This window comes from Puntigrus tetrazona, chromosome 18, assembly GCF_018831695.1.
Source record: "Puntigrus tetrazona isolate hp1 chromosome 18, ASM1883169v1, whole genome shotgun sequence".
Lineage (NCBI taxonomy): Eukaryota > Metazoa > Chordata > Actinopteri > Cypriniformes > Cyprinidae > Puntigrus > Puntigrus tetrazona.
Genome location: NC_056716.1, coordinates 13,706,137 through 13,732,723, shown reverse-complemented (window position 1 = coordinate 13,732,723; position 26,587 = coordinate 13,706,137). Strand labels below are relative to the sequence as shown.

Here is a 26,587-nt window from a genome sequence, read left to right as displayed (position 1 = left end):
AATGTTTTCATTGTATTTTCATTAAATAAATAACTAAATAATTTCTTTAAAAAATAATAATAATAATTGTTGAATTAGAGTGCCAAGGGGTTTTGCTTAACCCATTCATGACCTCTTCTTGATAACTGAACAGTTTGTTAATATGACCTTACACATTGTCAGTTCATTAAACATAAGCTCATACATGTAAACGCGCTCAATGTCTCTTCGTACCTTTCTTGAGATTTCCCAGCTCTTCTCCCTTGTCTTCACCCTCTTTGTTTTCTTTTTGGTATAAAATCACAAGACATTAGATTTTGTGTAATCTAATGTTTTTTCTTTGATCTTCATACTCTGTACGGCAATTAACTTGTGCTTTGATCTCAGCTGGACATGGAGGAATCGTGCGTCCACGAAACCGGCGTGTGAGAAATTAATTTGGCATTCATTCTAATTTAGATTATTAGTTCATTTAGCAGACATTTTCTTGTAAAGGCAGAGGACGGAATGCTAATTGCAGAGCCAGTCCCTTTGGAGCAGCCTGGTGTTTGGTGTGCTTCTCAAGAGAAGGGCTGAGATAAACGAGTTAAGAAGCCTCCAGTTTTTGGGTCACTCATACCTAGGATTAAATGGGTACATCTATTTCATTAGTAGATTAGAAAATAATCCACTAGGATAAAACCCTCCCAGAAATGTTCTTCTCTGATTAAATTCAGCCTGATTATGGGGTGTGTGCTGTAATTGATGATGTGGGTTTGGTCAAGAGGCAGGGGTCAGCGGCAGGCTGGGGTTAGTAAGGAGGCTTAGGTTAGGTTACCATGGAAACGGAATGACATAATTGGTAGCTTTAGAATGTAATTAAACAGGTTGTTTTTGTCAGTGTGCAAATGTGGACATTAGCTAAGTAGAGAATGTGTGATTATTTGTTCTCACTCTTTTAAAGAGCTCCTCTCTTGTTCCATCTCAGTCTCTTTATCCTTTATCTTCTTGTCTCTTCGTTCATCACTTCTCGTTTTGTCTCCTAATGTCTCATCTTGTTTTCTCTTCTCTAATTTTTTCTGTCTTTGATTGTAATTTCTTGCCTCTTCATCTCCTTGCTTGTTGTCTTTTCCTCAACTCTTCTCATCTCCTTGACTTGCCTCTTCTCTTTGCAGGTGTCTTCTTGTCCCTTTCTTTTCTTTTCGTCTCACATTGTCTCATCTTTTCTATCCTCTTCTCATCTCCTTGCCTGGTCTCTTCTCCTCATGTCTCCTCACCTGTATCAAGTCTCCTTCTTGTGTCTTCTCCTCTTCTTGTCTCATCACCTCGTCTAATGTCTTCTTCATTTTTCTTCTCTTTTCTCTTTCTTTACTTTATTCACTTGCCCTATTTTATCTTTTCGACTGGTCTATTTATTGTCTCATCTTTACTCCTGTCTTCTTGTCTTTCTTCTCTTCCAATCCTTTTTTAATCTCTTTGTATTTTCTTGCCTCTTCTCTTTTCTCTCGTTATATCTGCTCCTCTTTTTGTCTCGTCTCACGTCTTCTCGTCTCGTCTCTTCATGTCTCTTCTCTTTTTGTCTCTCATCTTATGTCATCTGGTCTCTTTGCAGCAGAAGGCTTGTACAGAGTCAAAGAGGTTATGTAATGTCCTGAGAGACAGACAGAGGGTTTGTGGAGGGCACTTCATGTAGTGTGACATGACAGAGACCATGTGTGCCAGTATTTTGACTGTGGATGTGTGTGTGTGTGTGTGTGCATCAAAGTTGTAGGACACCCTAGACTCTGTTTGGTCAAATGAGATTACTCACTTACACACTGTTCCCTCAGGAGTATCATATTTTATTTAGACTTTATTTATGTCTTCAGTAGCAGTGATGCTGGACAACACATTCTCACTCATCTCATATTGCCATTTGGTCTGGTCACTTTTTGAAGCACAGGGTACCACTTTAGAGTCATATTTCGAGACCCTTGTTGCTTTAAATAAGAAACCCCTGGTGTTAATATTGCCAATATATACTGAGAATTTAATTTATTCAATTGTTTTATATATAATTTTATTATATGAATGAGATGTAATGTGTTAACATAGTGGGATCATTTTCAGTGATTAAAACCTTGTATTAAAAAAACATTGCATGGCTTTAGAAGGACCTGGAATGGAACACAACCTGTTGGTAATGCTTTTATACTGCAACCTGTGACAGCACTTTTTCAGAAGTGTGTAGGTTTAGGTGTCAAAGATGATCTAGGAGATTGTGAAACAGAGAGGAACAGATAAGATGAGCTTGTATGATGTTTCATTCTGTGTTAGAGTTTTGGCCACAGTTCATTTGTCATGAGACCCTGGAGCACAAATAAATAAGCTTTCCATCGATGTATGGTTTGTTAGGATCAGACCGTTTTTTTGGCTGATGCAATTATTTGACAATCTGGAATCTGAGGGTGCAAAGAAATCTAAATATTGAGAAAATCACCTTTAAAGTTGTCCAAATTAAGTTCTTAGCAAAGCATATAAAATGAATGTGATGCTGGTGGAGGAAAACGTTTCCTGACTCGCTCCTCCAAAACACCCCAAAGTGTCTCAATAATATTTAGATCTGGTGACTGTGCAGGCCATGGGAGAGGTTCAACTTCACTTTCATGTTCATTAAACCACTCTGTCAACAGTCTTGCTGTGTGTAATGGTGCATTATCATCCTGATACAATGTTTGAACCATTGGATGCACATGGTCCTCCAGAATGGTTTGCTGCAGGAACCATTGGCACCCTGTGGAGCTCCCAACGGACAGTTTTGGTGGAAACAGGAGAGTTGAGGTGAACATTTAATTCTGCAGTTAGTTGGGCAGCTGTGGTTTTATGTTTTTTGGATACAGTCGGTGTTAGCACCCTGGACATCCCTTTCAGACAGCTTCCTCTTGCGTCCACAGTTACTCCTGTTGGATGTGGTTCATCCTTCTTGGTGGATGACGTGCACCAACAATTTGTCCTCTTTTGAATGCTGATATGTCACCCATAATGTTGTGTGCATTGCAATATTTTAAGTAAAACTGTTCTATTACTCTGCTAATTAAACCTTCACACTCTTAGCGGTGGAATGTGCACATCAATGAAGATTGGCCACCAGGCTGATCACATTTAGTTATGAAACCACCAGCACTAAATTGGCCAGTGTTTCAGTTTTATTGTCCAACCCATGTATATCCTTTTAGACTGGTTTTGTGGTCCAGGGTCATTATATATATATATATATATATATATATATATATATATATATATATATATATATATATATATATATATATATATAAAGGCCTGATTCTAAGTAGAAGGTAAAAGGTATTTTTGCTTGAAAAACAGTCATAATTTAGGTTTACATGACACATTCAATCTTCTCTCTGTCCATTTATAATTTACTAGGTTGTTAATCTCTGCTAGCAGTAGGTGCTGTAACTACACCATCTAGACCTATAAAGCACCCCTCTCCATTGACGACCTATCAGAATTAGCTGTTTTCACTAGGTCCAATATATTTGCCACTACACCATCCCTCACCAGCCTCTTTGCAAAGCCTGCAATACATTGTGACAGATTCATAAAACATTCTGAAATGTATTCAGATGTCAATGTGTTCATTTATTTGATCAGAAAGTTTTCAGTGAGCTGTTTTCGCAATTAAGTTTAGTAAAATGTTTTGGGGGTTTTTCAAGCTAGAGAGGAGGTGTTCTGTAATGTACAGTGTTTTATGATCTGTTTAATGTTTTTAACACTTTTAGGCACAAAGGTTTGATTGTGCAGGCTGATCAATGGATATTTTTGATGTGGTTTCTTCTGGTGTAGCTTCTTGTTTAAATGGTGCACATCATTACATTCACTTTGTATGTTGATTAGTCAACCTGGTCTCATAAAAATATATACCTGTAAGATACTTAAAAACCTTTTTGTGCAACACTGTTTTTAAGTATCTTACTGCGCTTTTCACTGCAGTTTCAAAGAGAAATGTCCACTAAGTGGTAGTAAAACACAGGTTCAATACGTGCACCCTGGCACATTTATATGTAGGCATGTAATGTGACGGTTCAGAATTCAAATATCCGGGGACTCTCGCTAAAAGCTAATGCTCTATCATGCTGGAAATATGCCTCACACCAAATACAATCTCAAACCTACCTGATAGTGTTAACAAATGTAAAACTGATATGGCGCATTTGCTGATGCAACTGTGTCATTTGAACTTTTCCTTTTACACAGATTTGAACTGTTTTGTTGAAGCGTAGTCACACAGGATTGAACCTCCTCGTCTCTCAAGAACATCTCTGTACTCCGTGATCTACCGAACAAACCTACCGTCTGAAACACATAGATATGAAGCTGGATATGTCTGATGCTACCGTTCAAAAGCATCAGTTTTCAAATATCCCAGCATATTAATATTGTTTTGAAGTCATAACATTATATATTTTTAAGTAATATTAATTAATAAAGTAAAACGTTTTATTAATACATTTTTTATATATGCATTTTCATGTCATTTTGATATATGTAGAGGGTTACTGCATCACCACATTTTACCTATAAATGTAGCGAATACTGTGCAAAACCATTTAGTTGTCCTTATTAAATTGTAATGTTGTAGCTGTGGCATTATATATATATATATATATATATATATATATATATATATATATATATATATATATATTCCTTATAAATGTCCTTAAATAACATTCAAAAAAATGTCACTTTAAATGATACCTGCTCCCGAATGTCAACAGAATGATTTGTTTCCAAGGATCTTAGGAGAGGCTTTAACTGGTTAATGTTTGCAGGCAGATCTCGCCTTCAGGATGTGACAGCCATGCGTGGTCATAACCACAGGCACAGATGTGAATGTGCTTCTTTGCTGGGTGCCTAGTGAACCAAGGGTGGAGGCCTCAGGCGACTCTCACACACACACACACACACACACACACACCAAAGTATGTCAAAACCAGGAGAACGTAAGCTCTCTGTGACATCACGGTCTGTCAAGGTGTCTGAAAACTTCAAATGACAGGACTCATCACTGATTTGTCACCGGACAGGAGCACGTGTTCGCTTTTCTGCTCCTTCCATGCCCCATTTAGAGGCTCAGTGGATGCGAAAGCGCAGATCGGTGTGTGTGAACCCACTCAGTCGGAAATGATAAAGAGCACGTCCGCTCTGTTCCAGTAGTGCAATATGGCAACATCTCAAAACAACATCTTTCCACTCCCATGATCCCCAGCTTTGTTCTTTTATCCGCTTCTCTCCATCCCTTTCCATTATTTTCTTTTCTCTCTCTCTCTCTCTCTCTCTCTATCTCAGTGGTGTAGGTGGCGGTGCGTCCCAGCGGAGGTCATTTTTAGCCACGGTGGCGAGTGTCTGCCGTCTCCCCTCTGATGATAATGGGTGAAATGAGTTTGTCCTTGGCAAGGACGACGCTCAGCCATCTCTGTCCTTCCATCCCTGTCTCGATATCTCATTCCTACAAATTCCTCCCCCACTCTTTCTCGACCTCCCTCCTCTTTTCCGTGCTTGTATTTCTCTCTCTCTCTCCCATCTGTCTTGCCGTCTCCCACTCCAGTGAAGAGTGAAATGTTCTAAGTTGTGAGCTGACCTCTCTAACCCAGCAATTTTGAGGACTAGTGCGGCGTGTGCGGAAGTGAGACAGTGACAGATCGTCTGAACTAGGGTTGTCTTATCATCAAAATGCTAAAATTATGGACAGAGAAATAAATTGCAAGCACTAGAACCAAGAGACAACTAAACAGTGCTGTAGGCAGCTAATAGCAATATGCCATTGAAAATAATCAAATGTACAAATCATGAATTACTGATGTAATCTGTTTATTATTAAGAATCAAAGGTTTGGGGTCTTTATAGCCGCATTTATTTGATTAATATGCTGATTTGCTGCTCTTATAATTATCAGTATTGAGTGGGTTTAATATTTTATGATTTCTTTGACTAAATGTTTAAAAGAGCAGCATTTGTTTAAATTACTTAAGACTTCTTTTATAGCATTTTAAATGTCTTTACTGTCATTTTTATCAATTTAGGACATCCTTGTTTTATTATTAAAAAAATATTAACTTCTTTAAAAACTGTAGCGATCCCAAATTTTAAAAAGTAGTAGTAAAAAAAATTAAAGCTGCTGGTCATTTCCATGTTTTTTTCTTCTTCTTCTTCTGTTCTTTTTTTTCTTCTTACTTAAATAATGGTAATACACAATAAACACGCAGTCGATTTAGTATCGGTGTCCCATTGCAAATTATATTTAATAAATATTAATCATACTTGTGTTAAATATAGGCATAAACTGGTGTGTGTCAAGAGAAATTCAATATATAAATAGATGCTTTTTGGTATGCATTATTTGAAATTATTTTATATAATAAATCAAATATATAAATAAATTATTCTCACAGCGGGTTGACTGATTTGGGAGGTGTAGAGATATTGTTTTCAGTTGATCAGAAACTTTAAGGAGATGCATAATTAGCATTCTTATGCGAGAAAAATACCAAATACATTTGGAGCAATAGTAAGCAGAAAAATCTGTATATGTAGTTAATTGCACACATGCTGTGTGACCTACACGCTTCCATGACCATGACTGCGTAATGAATAATAAATGAAAAGTTGACATACCACATGATGGCAGTGATCCAGACTAACATGTGAGAGCAGCGGTGTCTGATTAGGAAGCGCAGACTGGAAGAACGGACCAAAAAATGAACAGTTTTAGAACAGAAGTCAATTATGAAATTGCTATTGCGTTCGTATATTTCATCCAAATTAATATGCATTGGTTTTGAGTTGGGATGTTAATTAGCACATAATTTATAGGGCTGAAGAATCAATTATTCTCACAGCGGGCAGAATGAGTTTGGGACTCCCTAACAGATATTGTTTTCCCTTCATCAGTATCTTAATTATTGAAGTTCAGTCACAGCTTGGAGTTTCTGAAGGCAAACGGAGCCGGTGATTTCATCAGTATGCAATAAATACTTTGAAAAACCGTGCATGAATACAGTTTCAATGAAACAAATAACGGTTAACCAGTCAATCAATGTCTGGTGGTTGAGGTGGTTAAGTGAGGTATTGTATACTTTCTACACTTAACTAAAAATGCATGGTAAATGTTGGGTAAAAATGGTGTTTTGAAACACTTTCTAATCCATGTTGGTGCCTGGTTTGTTTTGCATTCTTTATGAACACTGTCTAGTCTGCATGTAGAGCCGTTTGGTGTTTGTGCTCAGGTTTGTAATAGATCTTTCAGAATGCGCCCGTTTAGTCGCAGTCTGGTGCCCTGTGATTGGGATGTAGTATTACAGCAAATGACCAGGATGTGAGAAGCATTTCAAACTACTCTATTTGTAGTCTTTGTGACTTTAACGGGACATGATTGCACCAGCAAGAAAACGCTGCTGATTTCCACTGCATTGAAACCTTCGCCATTCTCCAAGTTCTGTGCATTCTCACATTTTATGTGTTTATTCATGCAATATTCTGGACAATTTGATTATACTCTGTCAGCTACGTTTATCACGTATTACAACATATAAACCCATTCCATGGAATTACACAGATTTTCTCCCAAATGCACACAAAAAAAGATTTTTGCAGATTTCATCTGGGCCTGGTAATAACTTTTTTATACTGGGATTTATACTGACAGGCAGAAGCCATTTTATTTGGAGAATGTAGTAGAGCAGGCTATTAGAAACACATTAATCCTGTATAGCAGGATACTTATTATATTACAATGCAATTGCATCGCGCTGTAAGTTCAAACACATCAAAACATAAATATATTTTAGAAGCTTGCAGCAATATATCCTAAATGAGAGCAAATTAAAGTTCCCAGGGGGTATGAAAAAACTGTAATAATTATGCTGGCAGTTAATTTTTTTATTGTTCTTGTGCATCTTTTTGAAAACATAAAGAAAGGCTCATTGGATAAACAAGCCTGAGCAAAGTGCCAAGGAACCACATTAAAATGAATCTTTATTAATCAATAATCTGCCCCTTTAAAGGGGTCATGACATGGATTATAATTTTTTATTTTAAATAAATAAATATGTGGGGAATTTTTTTTTTTCAATCCTCATTCTGAACCTCTCTAACCTGGCTAACATCATTGCATAGGAAACAGCATCTCTGTAATGCATGTGTGTTTTGACAATAATCAAAATAAAATTATCATTACCAAGCAAAGCATAAGTTTAGGTTTAGGTGTAGGGTTGGTGTATAGGGCAATAGCACATACAGTTTTTACAGTATAAAAAGCATTACACCTATTGAGAGTCGTAATAAACCACAAATACCAACATGAGTGTGTGTGTGTGTGTGTGTGTGTGTGTGTGTGTGTGTGTGTGTGTGTGTTTGTGTTGCTACCCTTCTTTTGGATTTCCTCATTGTGGATTATTGTGCTCCTTACCATACCATACCGCAACGTAACAGGTACACACACTGGCGAAGTATAGACATTGCATAGACGTTCTAGACACAGAAACGCTAAACGGAGAGGAACTAAAGTGATAATGGTGATAAGTAATGACGCACACCTGAACCAAACGTGTCTGACACAATCAGACAATGACAGAAACTAGGTCACACGGAGCACATGGGAAAATAGAATACAAAGAAAATTCATGATTGTTACCATAGCACTCATATGCTCAACAATAACAGATAAATCACATTAGTGGAAGTTGTTAAATTTTACACATCAACTTTTGAAAAAGCATATTTTGCATACGTTTTCGCTTCGTCTTTCAACAAATGACACTGTGCCTCGTATACAAAACAAAATGCTCCGTTCAATCCTCTGACATGATCCGGGATGCCATTAAAAATAAACTATCCACTTGTTCCTTATGCTGGGCTCCTTTTGGTATCTGTAAAAAGATTCAAGCGATCAATTTGAACCAAATATGGCATAAGCGAATGTCCTTTCACTCCATTTGTCCGACTGACAACAGACCGAAGTGAATGGACTGTGTGAGAAAGTGAATACTGTATACTGTATCCAGTGTACACAAGATAGCGGCAGCGATTGTAGTTTATATTTGCTTTTCTTGCATTCTTGTCACGCCGCTAAGAGACTGAAGACCTGTGGGCGGGGCCTATGGTGAAGAGAAGACTATTCGTCGCTGTGTTTATGCAAATAACTGTGTTAAGCTATGAAACTTGGAGGATGTTTTAATGGTACAAAGACCTCTTATATGCCAAAAGAGCTTGGCAAATTTAATTTACCATGACCTCTTTAATCATATTTTAATGCGAAAAGGAATAAATGGAGGAAAATGTTGTTGGATTTTTTTTTTTTTAACTGTAGGTAGAGGCGCATTTTTCCAATGAGCCTGCATGGGTGAAAATATCATTAGCACAGTATGAACAGAAGTCGTCAATGGAAATTTCTCACCATGATACACAAACAAATGTGTGGTGTGTGCGAGAGCGAGAGAGAGAGAGAGAGAGAGAGAGAGAGAGAGAGAGAGAGAGAGAGAGAGAGAGAGAGAGAGAGAGAGAGAGAGAGAGAGAGAGAGAGAGAGAGAGAGACAGAGAGAGAGAGACAGAGAGAGAGAGAGAGAGAGAGAGAGAGAGAGACAGAGAGAGAGAGACAGAGAGAGAGAGAGAGAGAGAGAGAGACAGAGAGAGAGAGAGAGAGCACAATGCACATTATTTAAAATCTAATTAGACCTAGCATTTATTTTAAGAATGCACATATGTATTTTTTATTATTCATTTGTTTACTAGGCATATGAGTCAAAAAAGGCAGCCACTGAGCCACCTATCAGCACCACAGTACATTAATGTTGCCTCCTGACAGCTGAGACACTCCAAACCTCCAGCGCAAGATCGGTTTCTAATGTGAATATGACAGTTCAGGACAATTATGGCAGGTTACTCTCTCTCTCTCTCTTGCTCTCATTGTCTGTCTTTCAGCAGCAGATGCACACCTCAGGCCAGAACTATTAACACACTTCATACACTTAGTATATAAACCCTTATGCATGCACTAGGTCATTTACTGTTGCAAGTACCAGCAGCTGGAATAAGAGAGATGAAGTGCTACATCTGTGGTACCTGAGGGTGAAATCCATCCTCGCTCAGAGAAACCTACAGATTTCAAAGACATTTGTCACTAATGTGAACTTAAGGGTCTTAAGTGAAGAGTGAAAGAAGAGCTCTGTCACACACACACACATCCACAAGGACACACTTGAAACAAACATGCAACTAGCAACATGATATGCTTTTAAGATACCAGTGAGTCATCAGAATCAGTAAGGTACAGCCTCTGTTAGTGTGTGTGTGTGTGTGTGTGTGTGTGTGTGTGTCTGTCTAAGAGAGAGAAAGAGAGAGAGTCAGTGTGCCTGCATTAAAGAACCAATTAAAATCAAAACGATGTCAAGTGAATAGAGTGATTTGAGATGAACGCAAATGAAAAAGAGAGTGAAAAAGCTTCGTTTAACAGTAGAGAGTAATAAATAAGCGATAAGTGCTGTTCAAGCTGTGTAAACATTACAGAAAGAGACAAAGGTTTTTATATGCAGTGGATTAAAGTTACCCAACCTTGTGGCATTCTGAACTTGTGTGCTTTTTTTGTCAGTGGAACACAAAAGAAGAAGTCTTTTCCAAACAATGGCAGATCATAGAGACACTGCTGGCAGACTCGAAAAAAAAAAAAAAAAAAAAAACACCATAAAATTACCATAAAAGTGGGCCGTGTGAGTCGTGCACTGTATTCCAAGTCTTCTGAAGCTGAACAGTAGCTTCATGAAAGGAAAAGACTAACATTCAAAGGGGTAATTCACCTCTGACAAGATGAGCTTTTAATCAAACTTGGCTGTCCTGTGCAGCAAGAAAAAGCAGTGCCTGATGCATTTGCTAGTGCTTGGGTATACAAAAATATGGATGTTTGATCTGTAGTTTTTACAAAAGCCCTGGAACTTAATCCAGTGGACCATTTTTTTTCCAACAAAAAAACAATGCACATTTTGCATTTACATACTACTAATGCACATACATACTACTGCCATTGTAACAATACATAACTTGAAAATCTGTGAACTTGTTCTTAAAGTCATTATTCATTACATTCAGTGCTTATGTGGCAATTTTAGGCAACACCACAGGAGATTTCACATGTTGTAAATGAAAGTGATGAATATGCCAAATAGAGAATGACATTTGAAAGCTGCGGCAGGTGAGAAGATTTTCAGTGTGTGTATATTTGGTACACTGCGTTTGTGTGCTGAAGCACATGTACAGATACTTTACTTTTCAGGCATTTGCTTATTCATCTAAGCTCAGCCTCTCTCTTTCCAGATCTGCTTCGTAAACCTGGACAGAAATACTGCTGAACGGCATGACGACAGCTATGTTAAGGTGGGTTGAGATTTTCCTTCCTTTTTTTTAAAATAAGACGCCGTGGGTTTGATTCCCAGGGAATGCATATACTGCATTGCTTTAATGGAAGCATCCACAAAATTTTAAACAATTTTAAACAAGACTTTTTCATTAATATCCAAATAAATATCCACCCCCCTCTACCCTTCTCATTTCTAATTCATTTAAAGTCACTAACAAATATATGAATGTCTTTCATCATTTCCTAAACGTACGACATAAACAATGTTTCATCTAATTAAAAGGGAAATTAGAAACAATACAAATTACCAAGATAATGCAAGCAAAGACCACATTTATGTGACTTGAATATTAGCATAAATTTCCCACAGAAACTGGCCTCAGTGTGCCCAGAGCTGCCACGGTTAATTGAGTCTCTCGGAGTGCGGCAACCCAAAGAAAATGAGATTCTGCTTCTCAGCAGCCTAGAGTCACCGGACTCGTGCCAGCAAGACCCCAGCCACCCACAGGTAGGATATGAATACAGACCGGAACATCTGTACAATACAGATTACAGTCTGCCTGGTTGAACTTTGTTTGTGTTTATGTATGTGTATCTCAGAGCCAGAAAACAGCGGATGTCTGTCTGGTGCATTGTTCCTGTGGACGCCGCCCGACCCAAACCAACAGTGTAATTTTTGAGATCAACAAATTCCTGATTGGACTACAATCAGGGCAAGAGAGGCAGAAGCATGGCCGATTGGCTGGTCAGCGGGCTGCAGAAGATGACACCAATCGCTCGGTGTCATCCATAGAAGAAGACTTCCTCACTGCCTCTGAACAGCTCGGGGAAGACAGCGAGGACGACCCATTCAGAAATGGTAAACAGTGCATGCATCTCCGAGAAATCCAATTCCACCCAGAAATCCAGTCATTGTAGTTCCGTATCTTTTCTTTTGTATAGTGTTTTCTATGTCCTTGTTGCACATATGTAATGAAAAAACTCAACTTCAGTGCAGCTCTGGCACTTTCACTGCTTCTTCCCTTCTGTCCACCTTGTGAATAGACAGAAAATTGCTTGAATTATGGCTGAAAGAGCATTCAGCCATTTACGTTTTCTCGGTTTCTCTGAGCCTGCTTCGATAAGAGTGGCCCTCTTTGGAGGACTGTTTGGGAGTGTTTCCACCCCAGGGCTATTTCTTAGCTTAGTAACACAATGTAGCCCTAGTCGCTACCAATGAGATTGTGGTTTTCAAAACAATTTGGGAATGTCACATAAATTTGCATGCATAAAAATCATATAAAGCCCTCAGTTTTGCCTTGGGGAATAATTTGGATCTCAACTTCACTGCTTATAATAATCTTAATCAGAACTGCAATCTGCTATACTTATTTAGATACAAAGTAACCAAGCAACAGCATGGATGCACAAGAACATACAGCAGTGAAACAATTAATTCACTTCAGTCTATGTTAATGAGTATGTGTGTGATAGAGAAAGAGAGACAGACAGGAAGAATAGCAAAACATTTTATGAAGGGTTTTTTGGGAATATGCCATGGAAGACTCCCTAACAAAGAAGCACTGTCCCCAATATGTCTTGTGCATTTCCTTTGTGCATGTCTGAATGCTTGTTTGTCTTGTATTATTCTGTGCTACCGCTTTGGCCTCTTAACAGTAAGCCAAACCCATGAATGTCTACATGTGGCAATACTTGCCCCAAGTCCAATACTAAAGAGACAAGATACACTGGGCTTTGCTGGGCTAATCTATAATTAATCTCTCATATGAAATAGAAGTAACACTGTGTGAAGGTTATGCTCTCCTCAAAGACAATGTAATATTCATAATCATATCAGCCCAGATATAGATCTGCATTTGTAGGATTTTGGTTATGGAAAAGGAAAAATAGAACACAAACAGTCTCTGAATGGACCCTGACTGTATCCACTGGACATAGCAGATGATACTTCCCCCTATCTCTTTCTCCATATCTCTGACTTGGCATGTAAATGGGCTTCATTTAAATGTGTGTTAAATTTGACTTTTTGTTTAGGATTTATGAAACTGTTTTCAGAGGTCTGACTTTAATCTATTTCCTCTCTCTCTCTCTGTGCCCCCACCCCATTTCTCACCAACCCTGCCACCTGTCTTTCTTTCTGCAGATCCTGAGATTTCTATCATGCCCGAGTCGGTTAAGGTGTTGAGAGCAGCCCACGCTCAAAGAAGGAGTGAAATAGAGAGAGAGGACAGTGAGGACTCTGAGACCCTCTGCACCTCTTCCAACTCCCAAAAGCTTTCAAGAACATATTCCGCCCCCTCAAGAGGCACACCTGCTACCCCCAAAAAAGTCAGTCGTCACACCAGCGAGTCAGCCGGTCACTATGCTACCAATCTGGCTGAGTCAGTCCTGCAGGATGCTTTTATACATTTGTCACAAGACGAACCTTCTTTTGTCACAGAAGCAGCGGTGAGTGTGTCCACCACCTCGCAACACTCAAGTGATATAAGCCGTCCCGATGAAGTGCCACAGAGGGCTCGAGCCTGCTCTTTTGAGCTTCCGAAAATCGTGATTGTCCAGAGTCCTGACAACAGTGAAGAGGTAGCAGAGTGGCCAGAAGCTCAGTCTCATGGGACATCAGAGAATGATAGAGGAAACAGGACCAAAACAATGCACAACCCAGCAATTGGACATGCCGCCAAGTCGGTGGAAATAGCTTTGGCATGTGCTGCGAGTGTCATTGGTACCATTACCACTCCTCAGGTTACAGAACAACTCACACTGGAGTCAGGAGAAGAAGATGAGTGTGAGGATGAAGAAGAGGAGAGTGAAACCGAACAAGGGGAGTATTCGTTTTCCTCTGCAGTGTGTGGAATGTCTCAGGTCGCTGGAGCCGTAGCCGCGGTAGATCTAGCAGATGACTCTGGGGACAATGACGATACAACAGACATCTACTCTGCCTCTATGGGACTTCTGTCAATTGCCCAAGCTTCAACTGCAGTGCCTCTCCACTGTAGCATTGCAGAGGGCACCAGCGTTGAGGCTTTCAGAGCCAATGTTGCTGAAGTTCTCCTCAGGGAAGCTTCAGCTGTACTCACCCACAGACAAAGTTACTCAAGCATTGCAAACTTCCTTGAGACCACACATAACAAAATAGTGGATGGCATCACAAATCCAAGGCGGCCCTATCAGGAACAACAAGATCTTGATAACTTTACCCAGGAAATTTCAGATAGCATCTTTCAGTATGCTCTTGAAAAGGCTGAGAAGAGAAAAGAGCTTGAGGGTCCTGGCAAAGATGCCCCAAACATTGAGGGTTTCCTCTTAGATTGTGTGAATAATTTGCTCTTTGATGTCTTAAGTGTAACATCAAGGAAAATTGGTGACATTTCAAAATGTAACATGGGATCATGTGACAGGCAAGAAGGCAGCATTGGCTTTAGGGAGTATGAGGCAGATACCAAGTCTGGCAGAGAAGCATTGAGCCAATTACAGCATTTGATTGAGCCAAGCCAGACTTATAATCATGGTGAGAGACGAAGCAGTGTGGAGAAGTTGTCTGCTCTCATAGGGAAGAGAGAGAGAGAGCAAAAGTACGTACAGGAGGAAAGAGAAAGCGAGTCAAAACTGAAAGAACCCTACAGACTCAATCTGAACAGGGTGAATGCCAGTATAGTCAAAGAGCAATCTGACCTGGGCAAGAATGAAAAAAATGTAGATTCTGTGCTACCTTCAGCTGAAAGCTCACCACTTCACATGCCACGAGGGAGGGCAGGAGGAGAGAGCGAGGCCAGGCAGCAGTCTTTATCATCCTCTTCGGGAGCACTTGTGGCACTTAAAATGGATTCATGTGAGTCCAAAACTCCTGTCACATGCTTTGCTGAAGACTTGGCCACCACAGTGGTCTCCATGGCTACAGAGCTAGCAGCGATATGCCTGGAGAACTCCAGCGGAAAGCAGCCGTGGTTCTGTGCCTTAAAGGGTGGTTCAGAAAGTCCAGAGGGACTGCTTCTGCCCTGCCGCACAGCCGCAGCCCTCCGCCGGAAAGAGACGCAAAATGGGACTGTGGTAACCAAGAAACACAGACCTCCACGTCTCAGTGAAATAAAGCGTAAAACCGAAGAACAGCCCGAGCTCATGGAGCGCCTGGTTAACCGTGTCGTGGACGAAACTGTCAATCTAGATGAACCTGCCACCTCTGATCCATTTGCACTCTTTGCGTCGGAGGTCACAGCCAGGATAATGAACTGCCCAGAATTGAATGTGGTTGATACTTCCAAATCTGGCCAGTCGCCTCGCAGCCGCTTGCAGTGTGAGAGATGGAGCAGCAGGGGCAAAGCGTCCAGCTATGAGAGCATTCCAGAGGAGGATGCAGATCCCTCCGGGACAGCAAACACTTTGGGACCGGGAAACAGGCTTGGGCATAATTTAAGCAGAGGTAGCTCAATCTCCAAGCAATCCAGCTGTGAGAGCATTACGGATGAGTTTTCACGGTTCATGGTGAACCAGATGGAGACAGAAGGTCGAGGGTTTGACCTTCTGCTGGACTACTATGCTGGGAAAAATGCCAGCAGCATCCTTGCAGCAGCTGTTCAGCAAGCTGCCAGTAAAAAAAATGGACACCTCAATGTGCGCGCGTCATCTTGTCTCTCTAAGCAGTCTAGCACAGAGAGTATCACTGAGGAGTTTTATCGCTTCATGCTAAAAGACATGGACAAGGAGAACAAGGACTACAGTCTGACTAAGACCAAAGAGTGGAGTAATAGCCTATTACCCCCCTTCCCCAGAACCCCATTTTGTATCCGTCAATCTTCTGTTCCCGACAGGCGATCCTCAGATTCCAGACTGACTGTAAACTCACCCATCAAGGCAAATTCGTTTGATGGTTTTGCTCGAAATGTACATGGGGACTCGCTCAACATCTATCCAACCAACTCTGTGTCGTCAACGGGACTCTGCAAGTCTGATTCATGCTTGTATAAGCGTGGCCAAACGGACCAAATCACAGACATGCTGATTCATGAAACCTGGGCCAGCTCTATCGAGTCTCTAATGCGAAAGAATAAGATAATAGCGGAGCCCTCAGAGGACAGTGTGGAGCTTGATTCAGCAGATTCGCAGCCACATGTACAGCTCTTTGCTAACCGTCTAGCGGCAGATATTGTAGAGAGTGGCAAATCGCTGCTTGGAGGCCAGCAGGACAGCATTGTGGCTGCTTGTCAGCCACAAGTTCCAGTTGGAGAAAGGAGACATGGCTTTAAGCAGTCTCGTCGTGAAAACAGTGGAAACCGGCCAAGTGTAGAGCATCAGGAAAATAGCAGTAGCTCTCACAGTTCGTCCTGTGTGAGGCAAGCGTGGCGTGGACAGAGGGAGGTACCCTTGATCCACATTGAACCAGATCAAAGAGAAGAGGGCTCAGAAGACAGGAGGAGGGTTGGGCCTCACCAAACAGAAGCATCCCATCAGACTCAGTCAAAAAGTGGCAAAGAGATTGAGACAGCAACCAAAAGCAGGTACATAAAATCACCCACAACGTTCATTTCAGATGTTAAGCCTTAATTCTTATAACTGCTCACAGCACAAAGTAAGAAAGAGAAGGATTACACAAATGTTAAAGGTGTCATCAAGTGCATTTTTCTTAAATTGTATCTATCCTGATTTTACCATGCCAATGGGTGGGCCAAAGAGGGCATTATGTAGTAAACATTGACCTGCGTGTCTGTGAAGGCAGTCCTGTGCTGGTGTATTAATAAAGTACAGAGAATGAAGTACAGAATTAGTTGTTTTGGCTTTTAATAAAAGTTTATGGACTAACAAGGATGTTTCGAAACATAAATTTTTTCTATAGTACATCGACTTCTTAGAGAGAAGAATTCTTGACACCTTTTTCAGAAGATAACACAAAACATTTAGCTTCATGTATTGTGTTGTCACACGTGGTGTTTATAAAACCAAACTCTGTAAAACCTATTTTACCTACACTGCTAAACAAAAATAGAGAAACATACCTATATTCCGTAGATTTTTCCTTTTCTTGGCTTAGGCTCTGGACAGTAAAGGATGCTTTGGGGCAAAGTTAGCGAAATTAGAATTACTGGCTCATTGTGACACTGCAGTTTTGCCGTGTGTCCTCTTTCCCCCCTCAGCAGTGACAGAGACAGGGCCTCCACAGCGCCCTCTGCAGGTGTGGAGGTGGAGCGACGCTCTCTCAGCGCTAGCAGTGAGGAAAGTGGCTCAGGCAGCTGGGCCCAGATTGCCCCTGAAGACGACCCCCAGGAGGAGACCACCAGTAGCTTTATCCAGCTAAGCGAGGGGTCAGTCTTCCAGTAGACCATCATGCCTTGCTGGACAGTGTGGCTTCTCCATTTGGCTTTTCATTAAGCTACATGTGTTTGATGCCATCCTTGACAGCACTGGGCATGTCCAGAGCGCAGTGTAGCACCCATATGCCAGCCTGCTTTCCTCATCTTTAACATAGCAATTTATTAAATTAGAGCTCCATTGATAGTTAAGCATTAAAGCACTTACTTTGACCTTACTGTATAACTAATATAACAGTTTTGACATATCTTAATTGACATAGATGTGATGTGGCTTATGTGATTAGTCCTCAGGCAGACAGTCTTTTAATTTACTGCATAACACACAGCGAGACACAGTAATACAGATTCAGACATAATGGACATGCTCATACAAATATAAGGATAAATATTGAATAATTTCCTAGATGTTCATGTCATTCCTGTTATGTAGCACTTTTTGAGCTCTATACGTTTTGAAAGTGAATATGCTGGTGTTGTAATTTATAATTTATAATACCAGACTTAGTTCTCTGCCTATGCTGAAGCACTTAACAGCTCAATTTAGATTTAGAGAAACGAATTAGAAACGATTTAGAGATATCCAACAGAACAGTAGGAGTTAGATTACATTAGGCTGTCAGCTTTGGTCATTTGGATGTTTTTCTTAACCATCTTTTAAAATCTTGATTGTATTATGTAGTATATGTAACAAAATTGAGTGTTTTATTAACCAACATCAAATCCTTTGCTCATACACAATCCCCCATAAAATTTAATGCTAATCTAAATAACTTTATGGAAGATAAACCTTTTTAGTTAATGGAATATTGTGATAAGTTGAGGATATTGAAGCAAAGTTGTGGACATAGATAAAAATGAACCAATAGCAATTTTGGGCAGAAAAAAATATTTAAAACCTTTTCATCATAGAAGTTAAATATATGAAGAAACACTTGAAACACTTAGTAAATTGCAAATTTTTCATGTTAATTACAATATATGGAGATAATTAAAACATTTCCTCAAATCAGAAACACAGTTCATTTAAGACAGGGTTATTGTAATTAAATCAAATTAACACTATACAAAAAAAAATTAATTTACAATAAATAAGTTTAAATTAAATTAAAATAAAATATACATATTAAGTAAGTTTCAGGTAGTTCTCATATACTTCATGCTCTCAAACTAAAACTAAAATATTAAAATGAATAAATTAAAAATTTAAATTAAAAAGTAAAAATAAAAACAAAATATTATAATTTAGGCATACAATAAAGCTTTATAAAACTATGATTATAAAACTATTATAGCATCTCAGTGATTCTAAAATAAAACTTATTTGTGTGATATTGTAATACAACTAAAAAGATATCCATTTACATATTGCCAGTTTAATATTTTATGTCACATATAAAGATGTATATGATAGAGACATAAAAATGTTCTGCATAGCAGGAATGATTTTTTTTCACAGCTGACTATTTCCCTCCATACACACACACACACACACACACACACGTAAACACACAGCCAGTTCCTGAGGTAGTGTAACTCTCTAAAATGAGAGAGATTCCATTTGCGAATCTAGTCCAGCACAGCTGTGTGAGTAAACGACTCTGACAGCATGACTGGAGCAGAGCTCTCACCCAAAGACTCCACAGCCAGTGCTTATAGTCCTGACAGGATGTGCCTCACTCTGACAGGCAGGTGCCATATGTCACATCCTGTTGAATCTAGAATGAAAAGCATGTAATGGGTGTGCGAGTCCTTCTTGCTGATTGAATCATGCCCAGCCTGCCACGCTCACGATGCTTCCTAACCTGCGCCAGCTCAACGCCATCCTCACTTATACTCTGGGTATCCGGCCATCCGCCTCCATCCGGCTTTAACCCCCACTCATTGTCTTTCCGCCCTGTTGGGAGGAAAGGTTACTCTCTGCTTGTTCATCGGGCTGTTGCCGGCACGGGCGCAGGTGGCTCACGTTGACAACGAGCTGCCGTTGATGCCCTTGCTAATGAATCTCATGCCAATGTTCATGCCTACTCCAAGCCCCGCTGCTGTCCACGGCTTAGTGATCATCGCTAACAAAATTAGTAGCTTCTGCATTGTTCACACTCTTACAGATCCAGCGAGAGGAAGCAGAGAAAGCGAAGGAGCACCAGCCAAAATCTGGAACAATTAAGACTTGAAAGAAACCAAGGCTGCATTTATTTTAATGAAAGCTGTAATATTGTGGAACATTATTTTAACTTAAAAGAACTGTTCATGTTCTTATATACTATATATATATATATATTATATGACACTGAGATTTGTAGTAATGATGCTTAAATGCATTCAAACACTAACCAGTTCTTTTAAATTGTAATATTATTTCACAAGATTATTGTTTTATGTGTACTTTATGTGTATTGGTATTTCAAATCAATGCAACTCTAAGGTGTATAAAAGGCAAAGTCATAATTATTCCAAACCTTTGACTGGTAGCTCATGTGTACACATTTATATCTTCACGTGCGTGTGTGTGTGTGTGTTTCAGAAACGGGAACAGCAGTGCTTCTAGCCTGGGACTGGCAGACCTGGAGGCTTTCTAGACTACTCCATCTCCAGCAACCTAATCAGGTATCCACAGGAACACGCTAACCGCGGCACACTTAGAGATACTCGCTCAGAGCAGCGCATCTAATCTCGTCCAGAACTCAAACCCTCACACCTGCAGCTCTCCTCGTGAGTGTACGGCCACGGTTAGAGGACGAGAATTCAGGTCAAATTCGGACCACATTCTGTCACATTAGAGCGATGTAAATGTGCTCAGCTTGCTGTGTCTGGAAACCGTCTCAAACACGGACGGGTTCTAATGGGCTTTGTCGCCAAAAAGCCTTCAGTCATTTACTATTTTGAGCTCTTATCAGATGAGAGCGACGTAGTCGTGGCCTCCGTGAGGTGACTGGAACATGGCCAGCATTGCTCTGTACAGCATGATAATGATAGTGTCTCTGTTTGCAGCGAGGACAGAGAGAGGAAGGCGTCACACTGTCAGGATCAGACGGACGGTGAGTGATTCTACACCGCACGCATACGTATTTGAATGAAAGATCATTCGCTGGAACTTCACAACTGTGTTTGGAGTTGAAAGGAAATCATGCTATCGCTGCTCTTCACACGTCTGCGCTAATGCATTCGGTCTGAAGCCGTTTGTGTTTCTCATTTTCTGCCGGTCTGATCTTTTACATAAATGTTACATGTTGTTCTCGAGAGTGAACTTCAGGTTATTTCTCTGCGAATGAGGATTTTTAGCTTTTTAAGGGGCTCGCTCGGTGCCCTCGATGAGATACTTTTTCAACTTTGGTTCTCTCATGCAAATTGCGATACGGGAGAGTCTCTAGAACTTTGATTTTGGGAGTTATTGAATGCAATTATTTAAATGCACTTGGCTCTGAAGTCTGAGGGGGCAGCGCTTCTGAGACAAAAGTAAAAAAAAGATTTATCGAAATGCAGCCGGCATTATATAAATGCCGGATAAATCTATGTGTTGCGTGCTTTCCGAGCGAAGCGTGGCACCCGTTACACACGAGCAGTAAATGCTGCTCCGCATGAACCCATCTCTGCATCAGCTTTGAGTTCGGGTCATTTAACGTGCTTTTGGGAACGCAATATGCGCCAACCATCTTTTCACACTTGAGAAGCACTTATAAACCAGCGCTCGTAAACAAAGAGAAGCTTTAAGAGCTCCCTGCAGTTTGGTGCCGGAAGAAAAGCTTGATGTTTTAACATTTGAAAATGAAGAAATGAAGAAAGACAGACATTGCGATTTTTGACTGTAAAGAAAATAGTATTATGGTGCTACTTTCCTTATATACTTTTATAGGGCAAACAAGTATTAAGACAGTAAGATTAATATAACTAATTATATCATATCATTTTTGTTGTTGTCATATTATGAAATCCTGCAGGCGATTTGCAATTGCAATTTTGCAAATATTGCAATTTTTTACAGATAACATTTTTACGACACAAATGGGCATGTCTGAAGAGATTGCATTTTTATGGCATATTTATAATTATTTGCAAATAAAATGAGTATTTCTTCCCCCATAAAGCCTGATCATCACCAAACGTCATTTAACAGATGAAAAAGCTTTTTATTTACGTTTTTTAAGTCCGATTGTAAAATGCACAAAAGAGTATGGTCCGAATGTTTTATTAACGTTTTATTTCTAATGGTGTAAGAATAGACCACTGAAAACCCAGATATGTCCGCCTCGGATCTGAATAGCCTAATAGGGTCCTACTGCCGTGCTATGAATTATTATGAGAGTAATATATCCTCTTTTTACCTTTCATTGATCATCTCAGTTTCTGCCGTTCTGTTTCTTGGGCTCTTTCAGGATTTAGCATTAGACTTACAGTAAACTTACAGTACCTCACACATCCTAAAATAGTTTCCCTTATTATCATTTTAAAGATTTGCAAGCACAAATTTGGCACCCTTTTCCTGTAATCCTACTCGTGACCTGCTGCATTTCTCTCTGTGTGGTTTGTGTGATTGGCCTTTACTCTTTGTCTGAGTAACATCTACAGTACATGTGCTCTCGTGTCTTGAATCAGCGTACAGTCTGTCTCGCTCGCCCTCTGCCCCTCGTCGCTCAGTGCTTCTAGCGTTTGGCAGACGGACAGAGAGAGAGAGAGAGAGAGAGAGAGAGAGGGAAAGCTAAAGAGACTTTTGCATTGCCAGCGCAAACTCACACCTCACAAATGACTCATTCACATGCAGCAGAACAAAAGAGACGTTCAGAGACACAGGAGCTGACAGGCAGAGCATCGTCCTGCTGGGAGAGAGACGGAGGGATGGGGAGAGGGTGTTAAAACGGCAAGATGTGTGATAGAGCAAGAAAACAGAGGACAGATTAATTTTGGAACGGATCTTTGCGTTTTCGGAGCGCCGAGGAGGAGGATAGAGATGTCACGACGAAATAAATATTACTGAGGCAAAGAAAAAGGAACGGCTTCGGAAAGAGATAAGAAAAAAGTCGGGAAAAGTGGGAGGGAGGAGAGATTAGCCCACCTTTCCTAGAATGAATGTAAAACAATAGGCTTTAGCAGCGAGACGGTGGGCTGTGTGAGTGTTTAAGCCCCTCTATATCTTTATTTCCCCTGAGCTCTTTATCATTCACACTGATCCACTAAACTGAGCAAGTCCCGGGGATGTAAACCAGACACTTCATCACAATACGGCCCGACTTTTTATTAGCAGCCACACTATATGCCACGATTTGATTAGATTCGTGCTCTGCAAATATATCAGCGTTGCAACATTTGTGCTTATTTGTTGCTCCGTTAAATATTAAACTAATATTCTGTCGCTTTTAGTTTTTATTAGCAGTTTGATGCTTTATTTTAATAGTTTTGCTGCTTGTCATTTTTAGTCGAAATGAATGAAATCTATATAGATATTTAGAAAAAACGAAAACAAATGACAAATGGAACAACGTTATCGAAACAAATAAAACGTAAAGTTAAAACTAAAAGTATAAAACCGAACAGTTAATAAAAAACTATGCGCAAATAGCCCACCTTATTGGCAGTGGCTATTTGCACTAACTCCGCCCACTAGCGTGTGATTGGGCTGGTCATCATTACAAGAGACAGCTATCTGTGAAGGAAGGCCTTGATTGTCTCAGTAAGGGTGCAGTATTGTCTCAATACTGAGGTGCAGATAATTAAGTATTAAATAAGTAATATAAACAGCAGAACTTGTTTTTATCATATAAAGAAAAATCACCTGATGGCAGCTCATCATTGGCTTGTGCAACAGGATGCAATGACAGATGAGAAAGTCTTTTGTTCTCTCTAAAATGTGCAAATTATTATTCCCGTTAGCACACAACAACATGAGCTACTCCAAAAAAGGGCTAAAACATATTGTTTCACCGATACTAAAATGTGACTAAAAATCTGACTTCGTATTAGCCTTTATATACAAAATAATAAAGTCTAGTTGAAAAGTTGAACAAAAACATCTAGAAGTGTATTATTACTAAAAGTGCACAGAAATACTAATATTACTATTCAATTATGTATAGGTAATCCAGATTTACATTTTCCAAAACGTGTGTAACTTTTGTGTTTGCAAAAAATTGCGTTGCAAATTTGAGGTTGATATCTCAAAAATAATCTTTGATTTAGGCTAGTTTAGGCGCAGTACATGTCCACTAGATGAAATTTACTTTCTTTCCAATGCTGCCATTTTTGACTGCAAACAGTGGCTACTTTTTTGGTGCGTTCACATAGCAAGCTCCGAACTCTATACCAAATTTCCTAACATCCCGATGAAGTTTAAAAAAGCTACATTTAAAAGAGTGTTAAAAGTGTTTATTAGAGCTACTGATTTCTGCACCCTCAAATGCTTTTTCTTACCTTCGCGTATCAGATGTGCGGCGTCTGAAAGTGAGCGTTCTGGTTTTGTCGCAGAAGTCACGTCGGGTCTGTCCACGGCAGGCAGCAGCTGTCAGCGGGAGCTCCTGGTGCTGAACTTCGACATGGATTCGGAGCGTGTGGACGGAGAGCTGAGAGCGGCGCTGCAGTGGATCGCTGCGTCTGAGCTCGGCGTGCCGGCTCTTTACTTCAGAAAGACTCAGGAGCACAATCTCGCTAAGGTGAGCACAGATGGAGGTCGCATTGCATTTCTTACAATAACTAAGCATTTGTTAGAATGTTAGAGACCACCCTAAATGCCATCTTACGATCATTTTTATTTCTGTGATTCATAGAACGAATTAACAGAAACGGCAGGTACGCTACTCTTTCAGGTGTGAAGTCTGTGAACTTGATCTTGAACGCAAATTAATGGTTTCGACTCTTTTCAGCTCCTTTTGGATTTAAGCGTATGCACACTCTACGATCAAATCTGAACGTACGCACGTTTCATAAATGAGACCCCAGGTCCGAGCACAGTCTACAGAAACTTCTCCAGTCTCCAGTCCATGTTTAAATATTTAGCATAATTTGATTATAGCGTCAGCTAGCAATAAGAGTTGTTTTAAACAGTAAACTCTGCTTAAATTTTACAGTCCAAAAAAACTGGACAAACCGAAATCCGTCTAGCCAGCATTGTCATGTTGCTGATGAAAACATACAACATGCATGCAGTATGGTCGTGTGACTACAACGTCGCATTTTACAATTTGACTATGCACATAATGTTTTTAGAGGAAATTGGAGGCAGTGTTTCGAGCCTTCGTCGCCGTGCCCTTCAGCGAGGCTCCAGGGGTGTAGAGCTGTGCAGTCTGTAGTCCTAAAACCTGAAACACAATTAGCATGCATTCTCTCTGGAATTTCTAGTGCCTTTTTTAGAATAGCAGTTTTTTTTAGATAACTTGAGGAAACTTTCACATTTTGTTCGACAGCACAAATGACACACACTCGCGCCTCGAACTTGAATTTAGAAGCCAGTAGAGTTGATGCTGCTTTTATAATTCATAGCTCGTATATGCAATAATTAAATGTAGCCAATGGTTTTAATAGATTACTAGAAAATAAAATACAAGATTGGGATAACTTTAGTGGTGTGCTTTTTGGAAACTGTTAGAGCTGCAATGAGGCACTAGCTCCATATAAATGTCAATGTATTTAGAATGCAGTGTTTTCAGACGAGACATCAGATGCCTATCTTTAGGGTCTTCGTGAAATGTCTGCAACATAGTTTGGTAAAACACAACCAAAAAACAGCTCTGTTCACAGTGATCCGTTTCGGTGTATGTCTCTTTAAATGGTAATGAGCTACTGCTCACTCCACCCCCTGAATGGACTTTTTGTCATTTTAGAGTGATTGTGTCCCCATATTGGTGAGACGCATAAATATGCAAACACCACATAAAAGTACATTTTTTTAAGTTCAGTTTTCAGTTTCGTTAAACACAACATGTGTCTATGTAACTCAAAATTAAATTAATAACAGGAATTAATATTAGGGCAAAGGTGTTTGCAAATGTTTACTTTTGCTATGTATTTGTGATATTGAATGCAGTGCTTCATTTTGCAAGAGATGTGAAGCATTTTGCATTTTGTGTGTGCAACTCTTGGATTTGAGCGTGGGGAAAAGGCAAAGTTTTAAAAATGTTAAACAATTTACATATACTTACTATTATAATAACAATCAATTATGCATAATTACATGCAATTAACCTTAAATCAAACCTTAATCCTAACACTAACAATAGCGTAAGTAGTTAGGTATCATTACTCAGTACTTAAATGTATAATTACATTGTAACAAGGTCAGCTTACTAAAATGTAACCTTTTTTCTTTCATTTGTTCTGCATGACTTGAATTGGCAATTATATATAATTGGTGGCGTTTTGTAATATGCATAAAGTTGGGGGTAAAAGACGTCAAGAAGCCCACATCACAAGAATTTACAAAAAGTGATTTTATGTTTATAGAAAGCACATTAAATGTAAATAAAACGTCTGCTTTTAAGGTTTTGAATAACTTTTGTTTGGATGAAATTATATTACATTGTCATTCAGTGTAAGTGATTTCAAACAGCATGCTTAATTTGATTTAAAATATATTGAAAAAAAGAAGCATATAAAATTTTATTGTGTTTTAAACGAGTTTAAAAATCTGACAAATGGGGAAAACCTTATAGTTTAAAACATATACAATTGCAAATAATGAGTATTTGGGGTAATTAATGAGTCATAAATTGGGTTATTATTGTTAACTAACACTATAACCTCAAGTAAGCATTTTGAAATAAAAATACTTTTTTATATATATTTCCCTACAGGATAGATACTTTTAGGCCATTTTTAAACACTACTTTAACTAAAATAAAGTGAAGAATGAAATCTAATTCAAATCATCGATACTAATAGTGTATCAGCGATACCACAGTAAGAGTGGTGTAACTGCACTGACTGCTGATGGAGAACT

The 26,587-nt window shown here is 39.5% G+C and overlaps 1 protein-coding gene across 1 annotated transcript in view; it reads left to right on the top strand.

Annotated features, from left to right (window-relative positions):
• Window positions 1-26,587, top strand: part of LOC122323129 (SPHK1 interactor, AKAP domain containing) — a 57,007-nt gene that overhangs the window by 29,007 nt on the left and 1,413 nt on the right. The window contains 9 exon segments of the mRNA XM_043216793.1: window positions 11,323-11,382; window positions 11,736-11,873; window positions 11,966-12,224; window positions 13,509-16,857; window positions 17,491-17,658; window positions 20,189-20,238; window positions 20,241-20,271; window positions 20,656-20,702; window positions 24,121-24,305. Coding sequence (XP_043072728.1) covers window positions 11,323-11,382; window positions 11,736-11,873; window positions 11,966-12,224; window positions 13,509-16,857; window positions 17,491-17,658; window positions 20,189-20,238; window positions 20,241-20,271; window positions 20,656-20,702; window positions 24,121-24,305 — 4,287 coding nt within the window.